Below are 14913 nucleotides of genomic sequence, written 5' to 3'. Positions count from 1 at the left end.
TGACTGGGCTTCAGTTATTATTATCCATAGTAAAAAGCAATGACAGTGTTGGGTGAGAAGTTTGTAAACTTAATAAGTGAAACGTCGAATATGAAATAATCATGCAGTAGGCACAGAAAGTTAGCGCGAAAGAATCAAAAGATAAATACATTTAATTAAAGCTGCGTGCGAGAGTGGTTTTTAAAGAAAGAAGAGTCGTGATTTCCTGGCAAAAATTCCGGCCTCGTCTGTTGCAGACTGTGGTCTTAGTCGAAGGACAGTCATCAAGGTACTGAGCCTTTAGAAATTTAAATTTATAGATTTATAGGTTTATTTCGATGAATCTTGCCTGCAAATATACCATCACCTAGAAAATAAACTTATAATCCTAAAGAAAATAGTTTACAATCACAGCTAGTTGAGTGCTTAAACAATAATGATAAGAAAGACCTCTTTTCAGCTGCAGATCGCAAGTCAGATCGATCGTAACCGACTTATTGCTGTTAAATAAGTGATTGTACTAAGTAATTGACTGTCATTTCCGGTTGGCTGGATCCAGTTAATTAAGTTAAGTGCGAATTGGATTCAAATGCAGCACAAGACTGCAATTCAACTGCCCATACATCGCCGACCCCACTTGGATTGACCTGTGAGCTCTTCCTTGTGGAGTTGTTCTTTATAGAAGATGGAAAAACAACATTCGTCTTTCTTTTGAATCGCTCTCTGATCTGCAGATATACGAACAACATGAAATATGGTTCTTAACACTAGTACTCGGATATTTATCGAAACACTAAAGACTGATGATATGGAGTTAATAATTGGTTTGATGTTTTTTCTTACCTGAGTGTTTCGCATGCACTGCAGAGCAAAAATCAGGAAACCCTGTAGCAGAAACATGATATCAGGATCATTACTTTTTACAATATGCAAACAAACTAGTCAAATATCTATTAAGATTTCCAAGAAAGAAGGAAAATTGCATATCTCATAATTCAAAAGAGGTCTGTCTTATCTTGCCTAGTTAATAGCTTTTTGTTTTCAAAATTCAAAAAAAAATTTCATGTGACAATTGTAACGATGTCTTACTTGGTTAGAAAATAAAATAATGATAGAGATTGAATGATTTTGAATGTTACCATCGAACACTGACCTGAGCAGAGTTAAGTATGGTGAAGATGTAAACGAAACCTTTATGTACAGGCGAGAGAAGACCGAATAGCCACGTGACACCCAGCAGGGGAATCATCACCACGACGCATGCTTTGATGCCAATTCTAGGAGTTAAAAAGAGAACATTCCTTTATTTTCCTTTGACAAGGATTTTTCAGTTTTAGATATCGTAAGGCTTTACTGATTAGGGAATGGAGAAGTTGGGCGAATAGAGCCTCACTGGAAGACATAGCAACCTCTTCCACTATTTTGTTATATTTTTATGATGTGAACCGTACCGTATTTGCTGAGAATGGTCTTCTTCCCTTGTTGGCTGCAACAAATTGGTCATCTCATTTATGACTCGTACGAGTATCAAGATATTGAGCTGAAGAATACAATAAAAATAAATTGATTATTTAGAGATGGTTATCGAATAGACAAAGCAGGAGAGGATCCTTTACAGAGACGTTACTAGTTTGGTAACAAGCTTGGGATAAAGAGTCATTTACTGGGAATAGAACTCTCAATCGGGGGACCTAGATTATGAGCTTCGATTACCAGACAATGAGCTAAAGAAATCGCGAACTAAAGTGTCTGAACTGAATGAACCATTCAAAGTGGATCCTTATGTTAAATGACATAAATTTGATATCTCCTACTCCTCCTGCTTCTTTCATCTTGTTCAATGTTTTTTAAGAGTTATTTTTGCACGAAAAAAATTTCTTGGTATATCAATGTGAAACAGTGAGAGAACATCAACAAGGAAGGGCAAGAATCTTTTTTCTCATACGATGTAGTAAAATATGGAGAGTTTATGAAGCTATCTTTTGCCTGTGAAGACATTGTCTCAAAAGATTTTACTCGCTATTGAAAGCGGCCATCATTAAATTAAAATTGACCAGCATTCTCATAAACAGCAACTACGTCCAAAGTTTGTTGTGAGTAAATAGCAAAAGGAAAATGGTAAATATTGCGTGGGGTCATATCATTAATATTTAATTCGTTTTTTGAAGAGCAGAGAAAAAAATGTTTAGCAGCAAGTAGTCCAGGTATACCAATCACAATCACCAACACTAATCATAAACTCACAACTTCAATGAAAGCCACAAAGGTGACGAATATCCAGATCAGGTTGTTAGTCGAGGAAAGCCAGCAACTAAACTCGAAGAAATGAAACACAAGAAAAACACACAAATCCTCAGCAAATGAAATGATACCGATTTCAAACTATATGCAAAAACAAACAAAAAAATAATTAATAGAAAGGAATTAAAAGGAGAAGAGCAAGAAGAAACCATTAAATTTTTTTCTTATTGTTAATTACTCGTATAGCTTTGTAACCCTTCTTTTCCAGCAGCGATGCCGAGTGAAATGGCCACCATGATCAGTGGAAGACCTACCCATATAGAAAGGAAGGAAATCGAAACACCTTACTGCATGACAACACTAGATTTGGCGATCCGAAAGCATGGTGATAGTTACAAGTGCATGTTTTAAAATAAAAAAAAAACTAACCCCATGAGATGACATGATACATGTACATCTTGGTGTTAATGTTGTAAACTTTCACGACGAAGAGGTAGAGATAAATTCTCTCGATCAGCATCCAACAGAAAGCGGCCATCAAGAAATACTGCATCAGAGCTGCTACTGTAACACAGGCAGCCTGTGAAAAGAAAGAGTTTTCGTATACTTCTTAACGGTGCAAAGAGTAAACTCATTCTATAGACAGAAGGAGAGGCCACTGGCGAGGCCTTCCGGCGAGGAAGATGGTCTGTCCAGCTCCAATGGACGTAGAAACACTCAGTCGAATTTAAGAGAGAGGTTGAAAAAGATCTCTGATGAAATAATAGTAAAAAAAAGAAAATAACGAATTAGACAAAAGCAAAAAAGACAATAACAGCAACATACTGAAGACATGATTTGGTCAAACGTTCGTGATGGGGCATGAAATGTAGTTTGAATTGGTGAATTATCCAACATGCATGTTCTTGTTTGCGTGGAGAGTTGCATTGATTGAATTGAATTTCGATTGGAGAAACCAAGGTAATACTAAAAGTTGTAAAGTTACCACAATGGTTCATACGAACCATTTTCCACAACATTTGAAGAAGCGATATCGATTCTCGCTGGCCATTGTTGTTTCTCAAAGTGGAAGCCACTTGCATTCTGGCGATAGGCTTTTTGAATGACCAAAACTGTCGGAAAAAAAAGAACAAACGAAAGCACTTACGGTGAAATTTGCAATAGCACATCTACACAAATATGCGTTTTGCGATGTACACAAATATTTCATAATCTTGTTGGATGGACGTGTATTGTTTGTATCTTTTTTTCCCTTCAACGACTATTCGACGATTTCAACCATTTATAAAACGTTTTTCAATGTAAAACTGATGAAAAAGTGAGTAGCAGTGGACGGAATAAAATTTTCAAAACTCAATTCGTTCCTCGAACCGTCTCTTTGGAGAACTATAGAGTTCGTTGAGTAGTTTTTAAATGTACGGTTAAAAATCTTGCATTTACATGTATCGCAGACGATAGGCCAATTTTGAGCCCAGTGTACTATATAAAATAAACGGAAAGTATTTATTAGATTTGTCAATTTCAGTTGGTCAAGTGTTACTCACCAATCTATTATTTAAGAAAAGTTTCAATAAACAGAGTGAGAAGAAGGGTTTCTCAATTTGAAGGATTCCGATTCTCTCTTGTTGATTGTTCAAGAACACCTTGAATTTCCTTCCCCACCGCGATAAATCAAAGTGTCGAACAAAGTAAAGGAACAGATGAATCGATGACATCCAACAATAACGTTTCTAAAAAGTTGGGCTTATAACTGAGTTCTTACATTATCTAGCTATAGGGAATTAGACCACTCATTCGGTCAGTCGGGGAGTCAGTAAGCGACAAAGGAATAGGCGTTGAAACTAAACTGGATTGAGTGCTAAAATCTCACCCATTTTTGGGGAAACGATCCTTTTTGAAGTCTTCATTCCACTCTGGTGTCCCTTGCTATAATTAAGAGCAAATTTTTCGACGGCCTCTGCCACCTCAAAGATGGATTTTTTCAGTGTTTTAACTTCTTCTATGCTGGCCTTGTCTTTTGTGAAGTTCTTGATTTTTATGGTGAAATCTTCAAACACAGCTACCGCCTCCTACAATTACATAAAATAATTCCACGTCATTGATTAGCGAGTCTCATATATACAATTCATATCAAAGATGCGGAAAAAGTCCAGCGGGACGCCCCAAATGGTGTTCAGGGTATTCATTGGCTAAAGAACTCTTTTAGGAGACTAGATTATTTTTTAAGCCTCACCATTCTCACCTCATATGGCTTGAATGGTGGCTTATCCCTAAAGGTTACATACTTATAGGTTATTTCACGATTGGTGAGCGCGTATGATTTTCACACAACGAGTGAAAAAAAATTGTACGAGCGAACTAACAGTCAAATAACTTATTTATTACATACATAACGAGATTCATAGGCGAACAGAACTTAAAGATAAACATATCTTTGTTTTCTTTCTAAGGAAACAACGCGCGGTCAAGCCGCTTCACAGTTCGAGGGCTGTATTTAAATGGCTTCTTGTAAAATACTTTACATTTAAATTATCGAGCAAAAATGCCGTTAAAAGGCAGAACTAGTTGGAATAAAATAAGACATTCTGAAAATATGTCGAAATAGTTCTACTGAAGTTCTAAATTTGAAATACAGAAGCAAAAACCCGAGACTCCTGAGGAGTCAGTTCGTCCATTTGTTTCGTCTCGCCTTTCAAATCAAGAAATTAGTGGAACATAGCAACATCGTGTTTGGTGTTATTTAGTTTTCGTGTCACAACGGTTTTTTTCCTTTTTTTTTCTCACCGGAACACATTCAGGAAAATTTGGGGAAAGCACGACGCCGATTTTACAATTGAAAAAAAGCCTAATTTCTAATCGTAGAAAGAATCAAAAACACCGCAATGCTTGGGTGGGGCAGGCAAATTCAAAAAAAGAGTCGAGTCAAACAAGAGAAATCATAGCGGTTACTGTCAATGCTTGTAAGTGAACCTTGGAAAACACGTGGGAACTTTTTTAGATCTTCACGCCTAAGATATGGATGGCTACGGTCAATAATCAGAGGGGTAGGGGTAGGGGGATCGAGATCACGTTTAGTGTAGTTAAGCTCCAGCTGTGAATCACAAGCCAAATGCGTCATTTGGACATTTTGCTCTTGCCAGAATATGCGAAAGAAGGCAAACTCTGTAATTGATAAAGCTGTAGGCTTTTGATTCCGCTTTCGAGGAAGCACTAAAGTGTCTTTCGGAATTTAAAATGTCTCGCGCATTAAAATCAGAACAAAAAGAAGTACTTTCTACACTGGTTCTGGAAAGGATCTATTAGCCGTATTGTCAACTTGCTTTGGGAAAAGCCTGATACTTCAGGTATTGGTTTGCATGAAAGAAACCTTCGAGCATAGTTGTCGTTTGTCTGCTTCGTTAACTTATTGTTTATGATCAAATGGATTGATGGTGCTACGCTCACGACTTGCCGTTTGGAGGACATAGATTGCGAAAAATATCAACTCGTATTTGCGTCAGCAGAGGACGTTTAGGACGCTCTTTTTTTTTTTTTTGGATGAAAATAGTGGCCACAACGTTTCACCAGAGTGTGCCGATTTGCATCAAACAAATTATGGCGTGTAAACCTTCGGGTGCTGTTGTTTATGCTTCAAAGTATAGTTTACGATCAAACAGGAGAAAAGTCGTCAATTAACGGCAGCTATAATCACGGATTGTAGTTTGAAAAATATAGAGTGCTGCAAATATCAGTTCACATTTGTGATCGAGGAGGAAGTTTTTTCGAAGCTATTTCTTCCCTGGCTGAAAAAACAGCATCGTTTCACTCATCGTGTCTACGTGTGTTTGTTTTAGTCGGAAAACAGTAATTCCAGTTTTTAATTTAATTAATTTTGATTGGTTACCTGCTCATTTCCGGAAATGCAGTGACGCGCAACTAATCAGAGGATGTTTTTTACTTTTCAAAATTCTCCTTTGGGAAAGCGTCTTCTCGCCTAACTTCAAATCAAACATGGCCGATCGGATAAATGATCGCGAGCTTATAATGTTAGCTTGCCTTAATAAGACGCCTGTAGGCTAACCGTTGCACTGAGCACCCGCTAGTCTGTCGGCTTGCCCCCCCTTGTGATCATTTTGTTATGGCTTTGCTTTTCTGAGAACGGGGAACGGGTCATTTGTTGTCCTTGAGACATATTTCACATTATTAAAGAGACCAACTCTTCTTACCATTTTGTTGTGTCCAAGGTGGTCCAAAGTACTCTTGGTAAGAGTCCTGCGAAGAGTTTTGTCCAGGAGCTGGATCTGCTGAAAGAATATCACAAATGCAACGCCCCCTATTCTCTCTTACGGAGAATAGGGGGCGTTGTGTGAAGAGACCAAACAACAGTTGCGAAGGAGACATTTTGCACATTTTGCATTGGATTGAAATTAGCTTAAACAACTTTACAGTTCAAACGATCGGATGTTAAAATAGAATACAATGAACATAAAACTGATTCCTTATGCGAAGAACAATTAAGTCTGCGAGTCTTATAATTTTGTTAAAACAATAATTGGCATGTATCTTAACCGACATGAGTTACTAGCTCTTCACAAAAGATAACGCACTTCACATCATTACGCGTTATTATCTAACAAAGCAATTGGACTGATGATTCTTTGCAGTTGATATTCACCATCATTTTGTTCAATCGATAAATTAACTTTTTGAAAATAACTGATAACTGAAAGTTTTATAACTGTTGTTACTCGCAATTCTGATAGTAACAGAACCATCTGTACCTTTCCTCTACTTTCAAGGTTTAAAACTAGACATGTTTGTCATGAAAACGTTCTCTGAGACTGTTTCAAACATATTTCATTGACAAATGTAAGGGTAAACTTGATCTTGGCTGTCAGAGGGTTTCGATAAATTCTGTCGTGAGTATCACAAACGTTCGCAAAGTATGTTTTTATTACGCCTAGGCGCTTCTGATGCCTTTTAGTTTACTCAAAATAATATTTAAAAAAAACCAAACAAACAACTTACCCATGGAAATCTCACAAATATACGCGTGCAGGTCTCCCCAACGTGTACCACTAACACTACTAAACACACCCCATTCACCATTACTGAACCGCATGGAAGCTGCGTCGTGTTGACCACATGGCTCCCTTTGTCCCCATTTGCAAATGGTCAGCGGTCTTCCATTCACCCAGGTCCAATTCCCGGCCTTTTGTGTTAAACCAATACTCCATATTTTGTCATAGTTCGTAGTATTTTGCCTTTGAATCTCGTTATTGATGAAATTCCATTCTTCTTCGGTTTCGATGGAAATTAGGTCCCCTCCTTGGCTTTTACAGCTGAATCTGTTCCAGTTCCAGTTCCATCCAGATACCGAAATTATGTACCAAGAGTTGTTAAAAGTTATATTTGGGCATTCTACAAAATGATAAAGATGAAAACAAAAATAATAATTATCATAAACAAAGTGATAACTGTAATAATGACGATAACATAAAAATATTATATAATCACATTCACAACAAAGGAGGAAAATAAATGAGACAGAAAACGTGACTTATTCTCTATTTGATTCCCATTTTTCTAACATGAATTAGTTAATTTTGAATTAATTCTGAATTAGTTAATTTCACAGTAGCTAAGATTATCTGTGAGTTCATGTAATTTTGGTAGTTGAGTTTTTGAATATCAATTGGTTTCTCGTTTAGCTGACCCCTCCCCCTTCCCAGCCCCCTATTCTTCCTCCCCCACCTGAATAGACTCGAAAAAACGTAATTTAAATTTGAATATAAGTTCTCATAAATATGCAATTGGAGATACGCAGTTAACCGTACACAGTTGTTACTGGGGATTTTGTCGGAAAAAAGAGGAAAACATTTTAATCTACGCGACAATCTCAAAAGATTATCTGAGTAACGGTAATCAAAATAAAATAGAAAGATGAAAAAACCAAATAAAAAGTAAAGATGAATGAATTAGGGGTAGCTCGTTCTTTTTTTCGTTTTCATGCAGTTTAGAATTTAAAGTGAGTCTTTTAAGTAAAATAGGTTCATCAAACCTGTGATGCCTCGTCCTTAAATTGACATTTTCCTTGCTTTCCCTGAAATCCTGAGGTCAAGTCTAGCCATGACCTAAAAGGTACCCGCAATACCTTTCGGGGTTATCGCTTGCACTTCCGACACGCTTTTTCCCGACAGCCTTTCTCGAAAGAACTGTATAATTTTTTTGTTTTTCTCAGTGGGCACAGTAACGAATCCTGCAATCTTATTAGTCATTAATGCGGTCCAGATTTTCCTATCTCTGCCCACGGACACGGTATCGCTTGCGCGAGCCGCCGACTACATTCCTAATTTTGTTGCCACTTTGCATAATTATATTTCGTTTTGCCGGCTGGGCAATATTTTTAGGCAAATAATTTAAAAGAAAATCAAGCCGATTAATAACTTATTAATCCTCAATTTTTCTCCCTCAAATCGCTTTGGTCGCCAGCCGAAATATTGGTTTTGAAATCAACTTTGGTAGCAAATAAGTCATTCAATGGGTTGACACGCGGCCTAAAAACCGTTTGTGATCAACCTAAACCTTCACTGGAAGTAACTCACAAAGTTAAAGCATGAAGTATTTCTTTACAATTGAAATTATTAATGGAAATTTTATTTATTATGTATCTGAATTCTCTTAAACAATTTGTTCCTTGAACAACAGTCAGTATAGTGTCCTATACTTCAAATACGCTTTCAGTAAGTCGTTGCAAGTCCGTTCAAATCTAACATTGGTACTGTAAATTTCACAACAGAAAATGAAGGAATTCATCGAGAAAAATCTGCACTAAAACTCCCCCTTTTGATGAAAGACCAGAGTTACACGAGCGATTGCACGAAACAAACGAGCAAATTCCCACAACTTCAAAACGTACATTTAAATAGAAAATAATACATGGGCGCGCGTAGATATAGAATTTCTCTTCGAGTGTTTAACTCGATAGCTCACGAGTGAGCGCTGCGAACGAGTGAGATGTCAAGTCGAATACGAGAAGAGAAATTCCATATCTACAAGCAACCACGATCATTTCGTTTACCGTATAAACACAAGAGCCCTTTACTGAGAAGAAAAAACCGACTACATTTATGAATAAAAATACATGAGCCGACAAAGCCCGAATAACAATCGTGGAGTGCGTTGGCGCTAACTCCTAAGATGGAAAAATGCGTTGAATCGTGATTACAAAAACAACAATGGTCGTAATTTTCAATTTACTAAATTCTCCTTCATCCTTACCGACAGAAAAAGTCTTTCGGGTAAACGGCCAAAATCGGCTAGTAACAAATCTTTCAGTTGTCGATTTTTATTCTCGGGCAAGAGATATGCTAACACCAAAGCCACTGAATACATAACTTTCGGTTTTTCTTTTAGGATATTGGTTTACTTCTAGGAAAGTTTGAACCTCACTGTCTGTCAGCGATAAGGATTTTCTGGTGTTTTAGCCACCCTAATTCGAGAAAACTCCGACAAACAACTTGTATTGAGAATCGTGAAGGCTTTGCGGAAATTTTCATGGGCATTATGTTGAACCACTAATACGCGCTTTAAAATTCATTCATCGCTCAGACGTACCTGTTAGGTGAGCTGAGTATATTCTGTGAACAATAGTTTTACTTCTAGGAAGCAAGAGCAATTTTCATGACACAAGTGCCAGACTGTAATGTCTCAGCTCATTATACACTTTATGGCTGGAATGTGATCTTACCTCCAGGCATCTCGCAAATGTAGGCATTTCTACTAAGTGTAGAGATACCATTAAAGAGGCCTCCATTCTTAGATATTTCCGCCCTTTTGTCCTTACTACCAGGCTGAGAATCTCGCCATTTTGAAATTTTCAGTTGTTCTCCACTCAGCCAAGTCCAAACCCCGCCTTCCTTCTCTAAGCTAATGTGCCGCGCACCAGAAATCCAAGTACCACGTTTTTGAATCTCACTCTTGATAAACTGCCATTCTTCTTCAGTTTCTATGTTTCTATGGAGACTAAGACACCTCCCTGACTGGAGCAGATATCCCTTTTTCTATCCCAATCTCTTCCCTTTTTCGAAAAGATGTAAGACGAGTTTTTGAAACAGGTTGCTTGGCACTCTATGAGAAGCAAATAAAGGAATAAATAAATAAATGAAAAAATGTATACCGATGATAACAATAATAATGATACGAATATAGAAGCGATCCTCGATCCTCTATGAACGGTTATATACGGGATTTTATTCTATGATCTCTGCGGTACCAGTGCGGCGCTTTACTAACTAAGCTAACAAGCCAACTGGGAACTGAATTTTTTTTTCAAGCCTTATTTTCAAAACTACTTAAGTCGTGTTCATAACTGCGAGGTTCCCTTCTATATTCCTTTCTTCAACCGCAGTGCATATATCTGATTTTCATATTTGTACAGTCATGTAGTAATGCTGATGATGGACATGAGAAAGTAATTTTCATACAATTAATTTTAAAAACAAACGATGGGCATCAAAACCCTCTACCTCAATGAAGCAAAAATTACAATTGGGCTAGACTGGGTGGAAATTGGGGAGATCTGGGTAGTAGCACTGTTATTCTTTGCGGACTTTTTGTTTTGCTCTCTAACTTAAGAACTTACGTATTAAATCACAATCCGATGTAATTCTAACAGGAAGTCTATGACTAATTATCAGCGTAATCAGTCAGATATTATCTTTTTTCCCATTCATTTTAAGGTGCATTAATTTTGGAACTGGAATTACACTGCCTCACCTGTTCCTGGCAAATCCATCAACAAATGAAGGATGACTGTAGAAGAGAAATTGAGCAAATAAATTAGTTGTTACCGGGTAAGAAATCTGACCGCTCAAATAAAACTTATGTACAATTTGAATCTAGAGGGGTTGGTCTCCAAAATTTTGAGAGGTTTTTTTCCATATTCTTAGGTGCTACTAAACTATGGATCAACAGACCGCGAACCTATATAATATACATATATATGTATATATATATTTTTTTTTTTAATTTTTTAAATTTTTTAAATTTTCTTATTTTTTTGATAAAAGAAGAGCAAGGAGATAAGTATAGAGTTTGCTTTCGGGTACAAAGAAAAATAGCTAAAAATAGAAATATGTTTTGATTGTCCATGACGTCCAACTTGGCGAGCGTTCAGCAGTCACCTACCATGAGCGTCAATAATTGAACAATAATTTGAAAGCTAAAAAGGGTTTGGGTTCCGCGATATTTGAATAACGCGAAGGCTCTCAGTAAACCTTTAGGTTGGAATTCATTGTACATGATCCTGGAATGGGGAACGCGAAGCGTAAAGTAACATCATCGCCCGTGATGCTCGTAGATCTAGAATTTCGAGGTGATCCATTAAAAATGACTAATAAGAGGACTTTATTAAAAGCCAAAGACAGAATTTTTAAATTAAGCTTAAATCAAGAAAGGTTCTCCATGAGGCTGAAAGGAGTTCCATTCCATAATTTTAATACGTAAAAATTGTTTAATTTTAAGGGTTGTTTTAAATATTTTTCTGTGAGTGCACGTCACTTTAACCCCTCAGCTCGTTCAGAAAATCAGATATCGAAGTTCATGAATACTAATGGTGTTTTAACTTGCGATGAAAAAGGATAAAGTACACCAATTCAACCATTTTTTTCCAAATCCCCGGATCGAATGTTAAATTTTGCATCTGTTTAATTTAATGCCATTTTAAGTACACCCTGATGGTTAAGTTCGATCTCTTGTCTAAGCACATCGAACGTTCAGCAGCTATCTGAAGGGAGACGTGTTTCCCTTTTGACATCTTGTCATAGTGGCATAAAACGATAGCAATTAAGCTATCATAAATATGGCTGCCAAAGCTGTTGTATAGACAACAATGACGGAAACAACATGACCACCGCATGAATGTCTCGCCTGTGCTATTTGCTTTCTGATTACTTTGCTCCGTATGAAGGGCCTCAGGAATCCAATTTATAAGAGATCCTTCTCTAATTATGAACTAAGAGTTTAATGCGGAAATCTTTAGAGTCTGGTGTGTTTTTTTAATTAAGAGCGCCAAATAACCGCCACCTGACATTTTTTTCTCGGATTGGTTTGGCTGAGTTTTACAGGAAGTTCCAAAATCGATATAAATGTTTCGCAAATGGAAAGTCGAGATATAATTAAGGTGGTACTAACCTAGCGCGCAAGTATTAAAAAAACATTTGCAGACTTTATTGGACTCAGTCGTACTCATCTCGCAATTAATCAAGCGCACGATACTATTATAGGTTGCTGTCAATACCTGTCTTTACACTTATACGAATGTATCATTCCGGGTAATTCTTTTTTCAATTATTTGGTATTGTATGGAAAGCGAAGAATATATAGAAATTATAATAATGATAATGGTGATAATACAAAGATCCCCAAGTTTTTCTTTAATGATTAACAAATAGTTTAGAAAGGACATCTGTAGAGTTTGGTATGTTTCATCATTACAGTTCCGTTGGTTTAAAAATCCAAATCAATATTTCACAAATTGCAAGTCGATTTCGACGGTGTCATAGCTACAGCAGAACAAACAGGAATAACTAGCTTCGTACTTACCCAGCACACAATGTATTGAAAGCGCTTTGAAAATTTTGCCGGAGTCAGTTCCATTTATCATCCACCTCATCATGCCCAAGATATGCAAAGGTTACTCTTAAGAGCTATCGTTACACTTAAATTTGATTCAAACCGCTTGAGAGTTGCAGATTTGCGGCATCCCCTTAAAAGGCCTTTCGTACGAGTTAGAGTTTAATGCAAATCATGATCTCTGAACACATGTTCATGGCGTTAGTCCCCATTTTTTTTTCTGTCATAGACGGACCAATGGACAAAAAGCAACTTGCACCTGATGTAGAGCATTGTTTTTCTACTAAAATTGGAATGCTTCGCGTCATTAAAATACTTTTTGTAGTTCAAGTTTTGCAGAGAAGCGGCTAAAAAATAATTGATATTAAGAAGGATTATTTCTTTCTGAGCTCTACTAAATAAAATTGTCTTAAACAAACTTCTCCTTTATCAACCGCCAGCTAAAGCTAGTTTGCCATCAGTTCGTATGCATAAATAGAAATGATTATTATCTATTCATCTCGCCTATGACATGCTGAGCGTTTCATTTGGTGGGTCTATTTAATTCGTATGCGTTGATATTTGATGAACTAACTCGCGCGTGTATTAATTAACATGTATTGGCAAACTCTGAGTCGAAGGATTTCTTCTCGGTTTTCTTAGATCATAAGTTCGATATGAGTTTACACCAGGTTGATCGTTAACTGATCAGAAAACTAACAGATGCTAACGGCTTAGTGTTCAGCCTCCAAAACAACTCTCTCCTGCAAAAGCGTCAGACCACCTCTTTTGTGTCCAAATGTTCGACTTCCAACATTTTAGAAGGAGTGGTGGAGTCAAAAGCTCTCAGTGCGAGACGTTCCTGGGTCATAGTGATGCGCTCTTTGGGCGAGACATTCTAAACTCCTAGTATCTCTCCACGCCCATGAAATAATTGATTATTTATTCCGGAATATTCCCTTATCCTAGCTGCAATGTATTTAGTCAATCGTAACCTGAAGCGCTTTAACTTATCGCATTTGAGCGCTGTAGAGAGAAATGTACTTATATACTCCAGAATAATTCTTTTTTTTTAAACATCTTCCGTCTTAATCGTACGCTTCGTCATTCATGTTTATTTATAAATAGGAATGACGTAATCTTGACTGTCCTTAACTGTTGGCACATCGACAAAATCGACTTCTTCCCTTACTTCTTGAAATTTTTCTTCAATGCTACGTCTCCGCCGTAGTGATATTTGAAAACCAGGCCCACAGAAATATTCGGAATTTCTATCGCTAAATTGCATACTCTGTGTAAAAGTTCTTTAATCGTTGTTTAATGATGTCTGCCGAATAGTTTATAATCTCTTTGTTTATGCCATTTATGGCTAAAATTGCCTGAATTTAAGTCCAAATTAATCCATGTATTTTCGATTCAAAACGATACTCCTTTCTTAGGAATCCGAAAAAAATGGGTAAATATAACTGATCCACAAAAGATCCAGTCATAAGGGGTTTTTTCAATTCTTTCAAAACTAGTTGTTTATTTATTCAAATATTTACATATTCATCTACTTATTCATTAAGCAACAACATTGAATGTCAGCGCTAGCTGCTAAGACTATTGGTATTATCTGTTATAATACGATTTAACCTACAGAAAGAGCATTATCTATCAACAAACCCAAACAATTTATTGAACAACTTGTAATATTCTTATCAAGGAACGACTCTTAAAGGAGGTAGAGTAATTATCCCTAAACAAAGTGATTGAAGCCCACCACAATTTATTAGCTCACCCCTCACACAATCTCATGGTTGTCCTCAAAGTTCCTTGAAATCCACAATCTTCCATAGTAGTTCTCTCTCAGTATAGCTTTCGGAAAAGTCAGTCACTCCCGACAACAACAAGCACTACTGCTGCACTGAGTCCTAATGTACAAATAATTCCTCAAAATTCTGGAAGTTCACAACACAACTAGATTGGTAGTGTTACATCATAACTACGTAACCTAGTAAAATTCTCGAGAAGTTCCTTGGTATGAATGTCGGCATGACTAGGCATTCTAGATTTCTGTGGTCTTATTCGAAGGACAGTCATAAAGATACTAAGCCATTA

General features: G+C 36.9%; 1 protein-coding gene across 1 annotated transcript; it reads right to left on the bottom strand.

The window, feature by feature from the left end:
- Positions 1-4090: 4090 nt before the first annotated feature.
- LOC149052040 (C-type lectin domain family 4 member C-like) lies at positions 4091-11013 on the bottom strand. The gene is made up of 5 exons (XM_089183686.1): positions 10978-11013; positions 9950-10329; positions 7228-7620; positions 6426-6500; positions 4091-4289 (listed from the first exon to the last, which is right to left on the bottom strand). The coding sequence occupies exons 2-5, from the start codon at positions 9957-9959 to the stop codon at positions 4270-4272; spliced, it is 498 nt and encodes a 165-aa protein (XP_089039812.1). The 5' UTR covers positions 9960-10329; positions 10978-11013; the 3' UTR covers positions 4091-4269.
- Between the last annotated feature and the right edge of the window lie 3900 nt (positions 11014-14913).

This window comes from Pocillopora damicornis, chromosome 1, assembly GCF_964200805.1.
Source record: "Pocillopora damicornis chromosome 1, jaPocDami1.2, whole genome shotgun sequence".
NCBI classification, from domain to species: Eukaryota; Metazoa; Cnidaria; class Anthozoa; order Scleractinia; family Pocilloporidae; genus Pocillopora; species Pocillopora damicornis.
The sequence above is the reverse complement of the archived record's forward strand: the minus strand, read 5'-3'. Positions and strand labels throughout refer to the sequence as shown.

Excerpts from the sequence above, each read along its gene's own strand:
- LOC149052040 (XM_089183686.1), bottom strand. Across the intron at positions 6,501-7,227 it reads TATTTGTGAGATTTCCATGG|ATCCAGCTCCTGGACAAAAC; the intron begins GTAAGTTGTTTG and ends TTCTTTCAGCAG. Across the intron at positions 4,290-6,425 it reads ACCTTGGACACAACAAAATG|GAGGCGGTAGCTGTGTTTGA; the intron begins GTAAGAAGAGTT and ends ATGTAATTGTAG.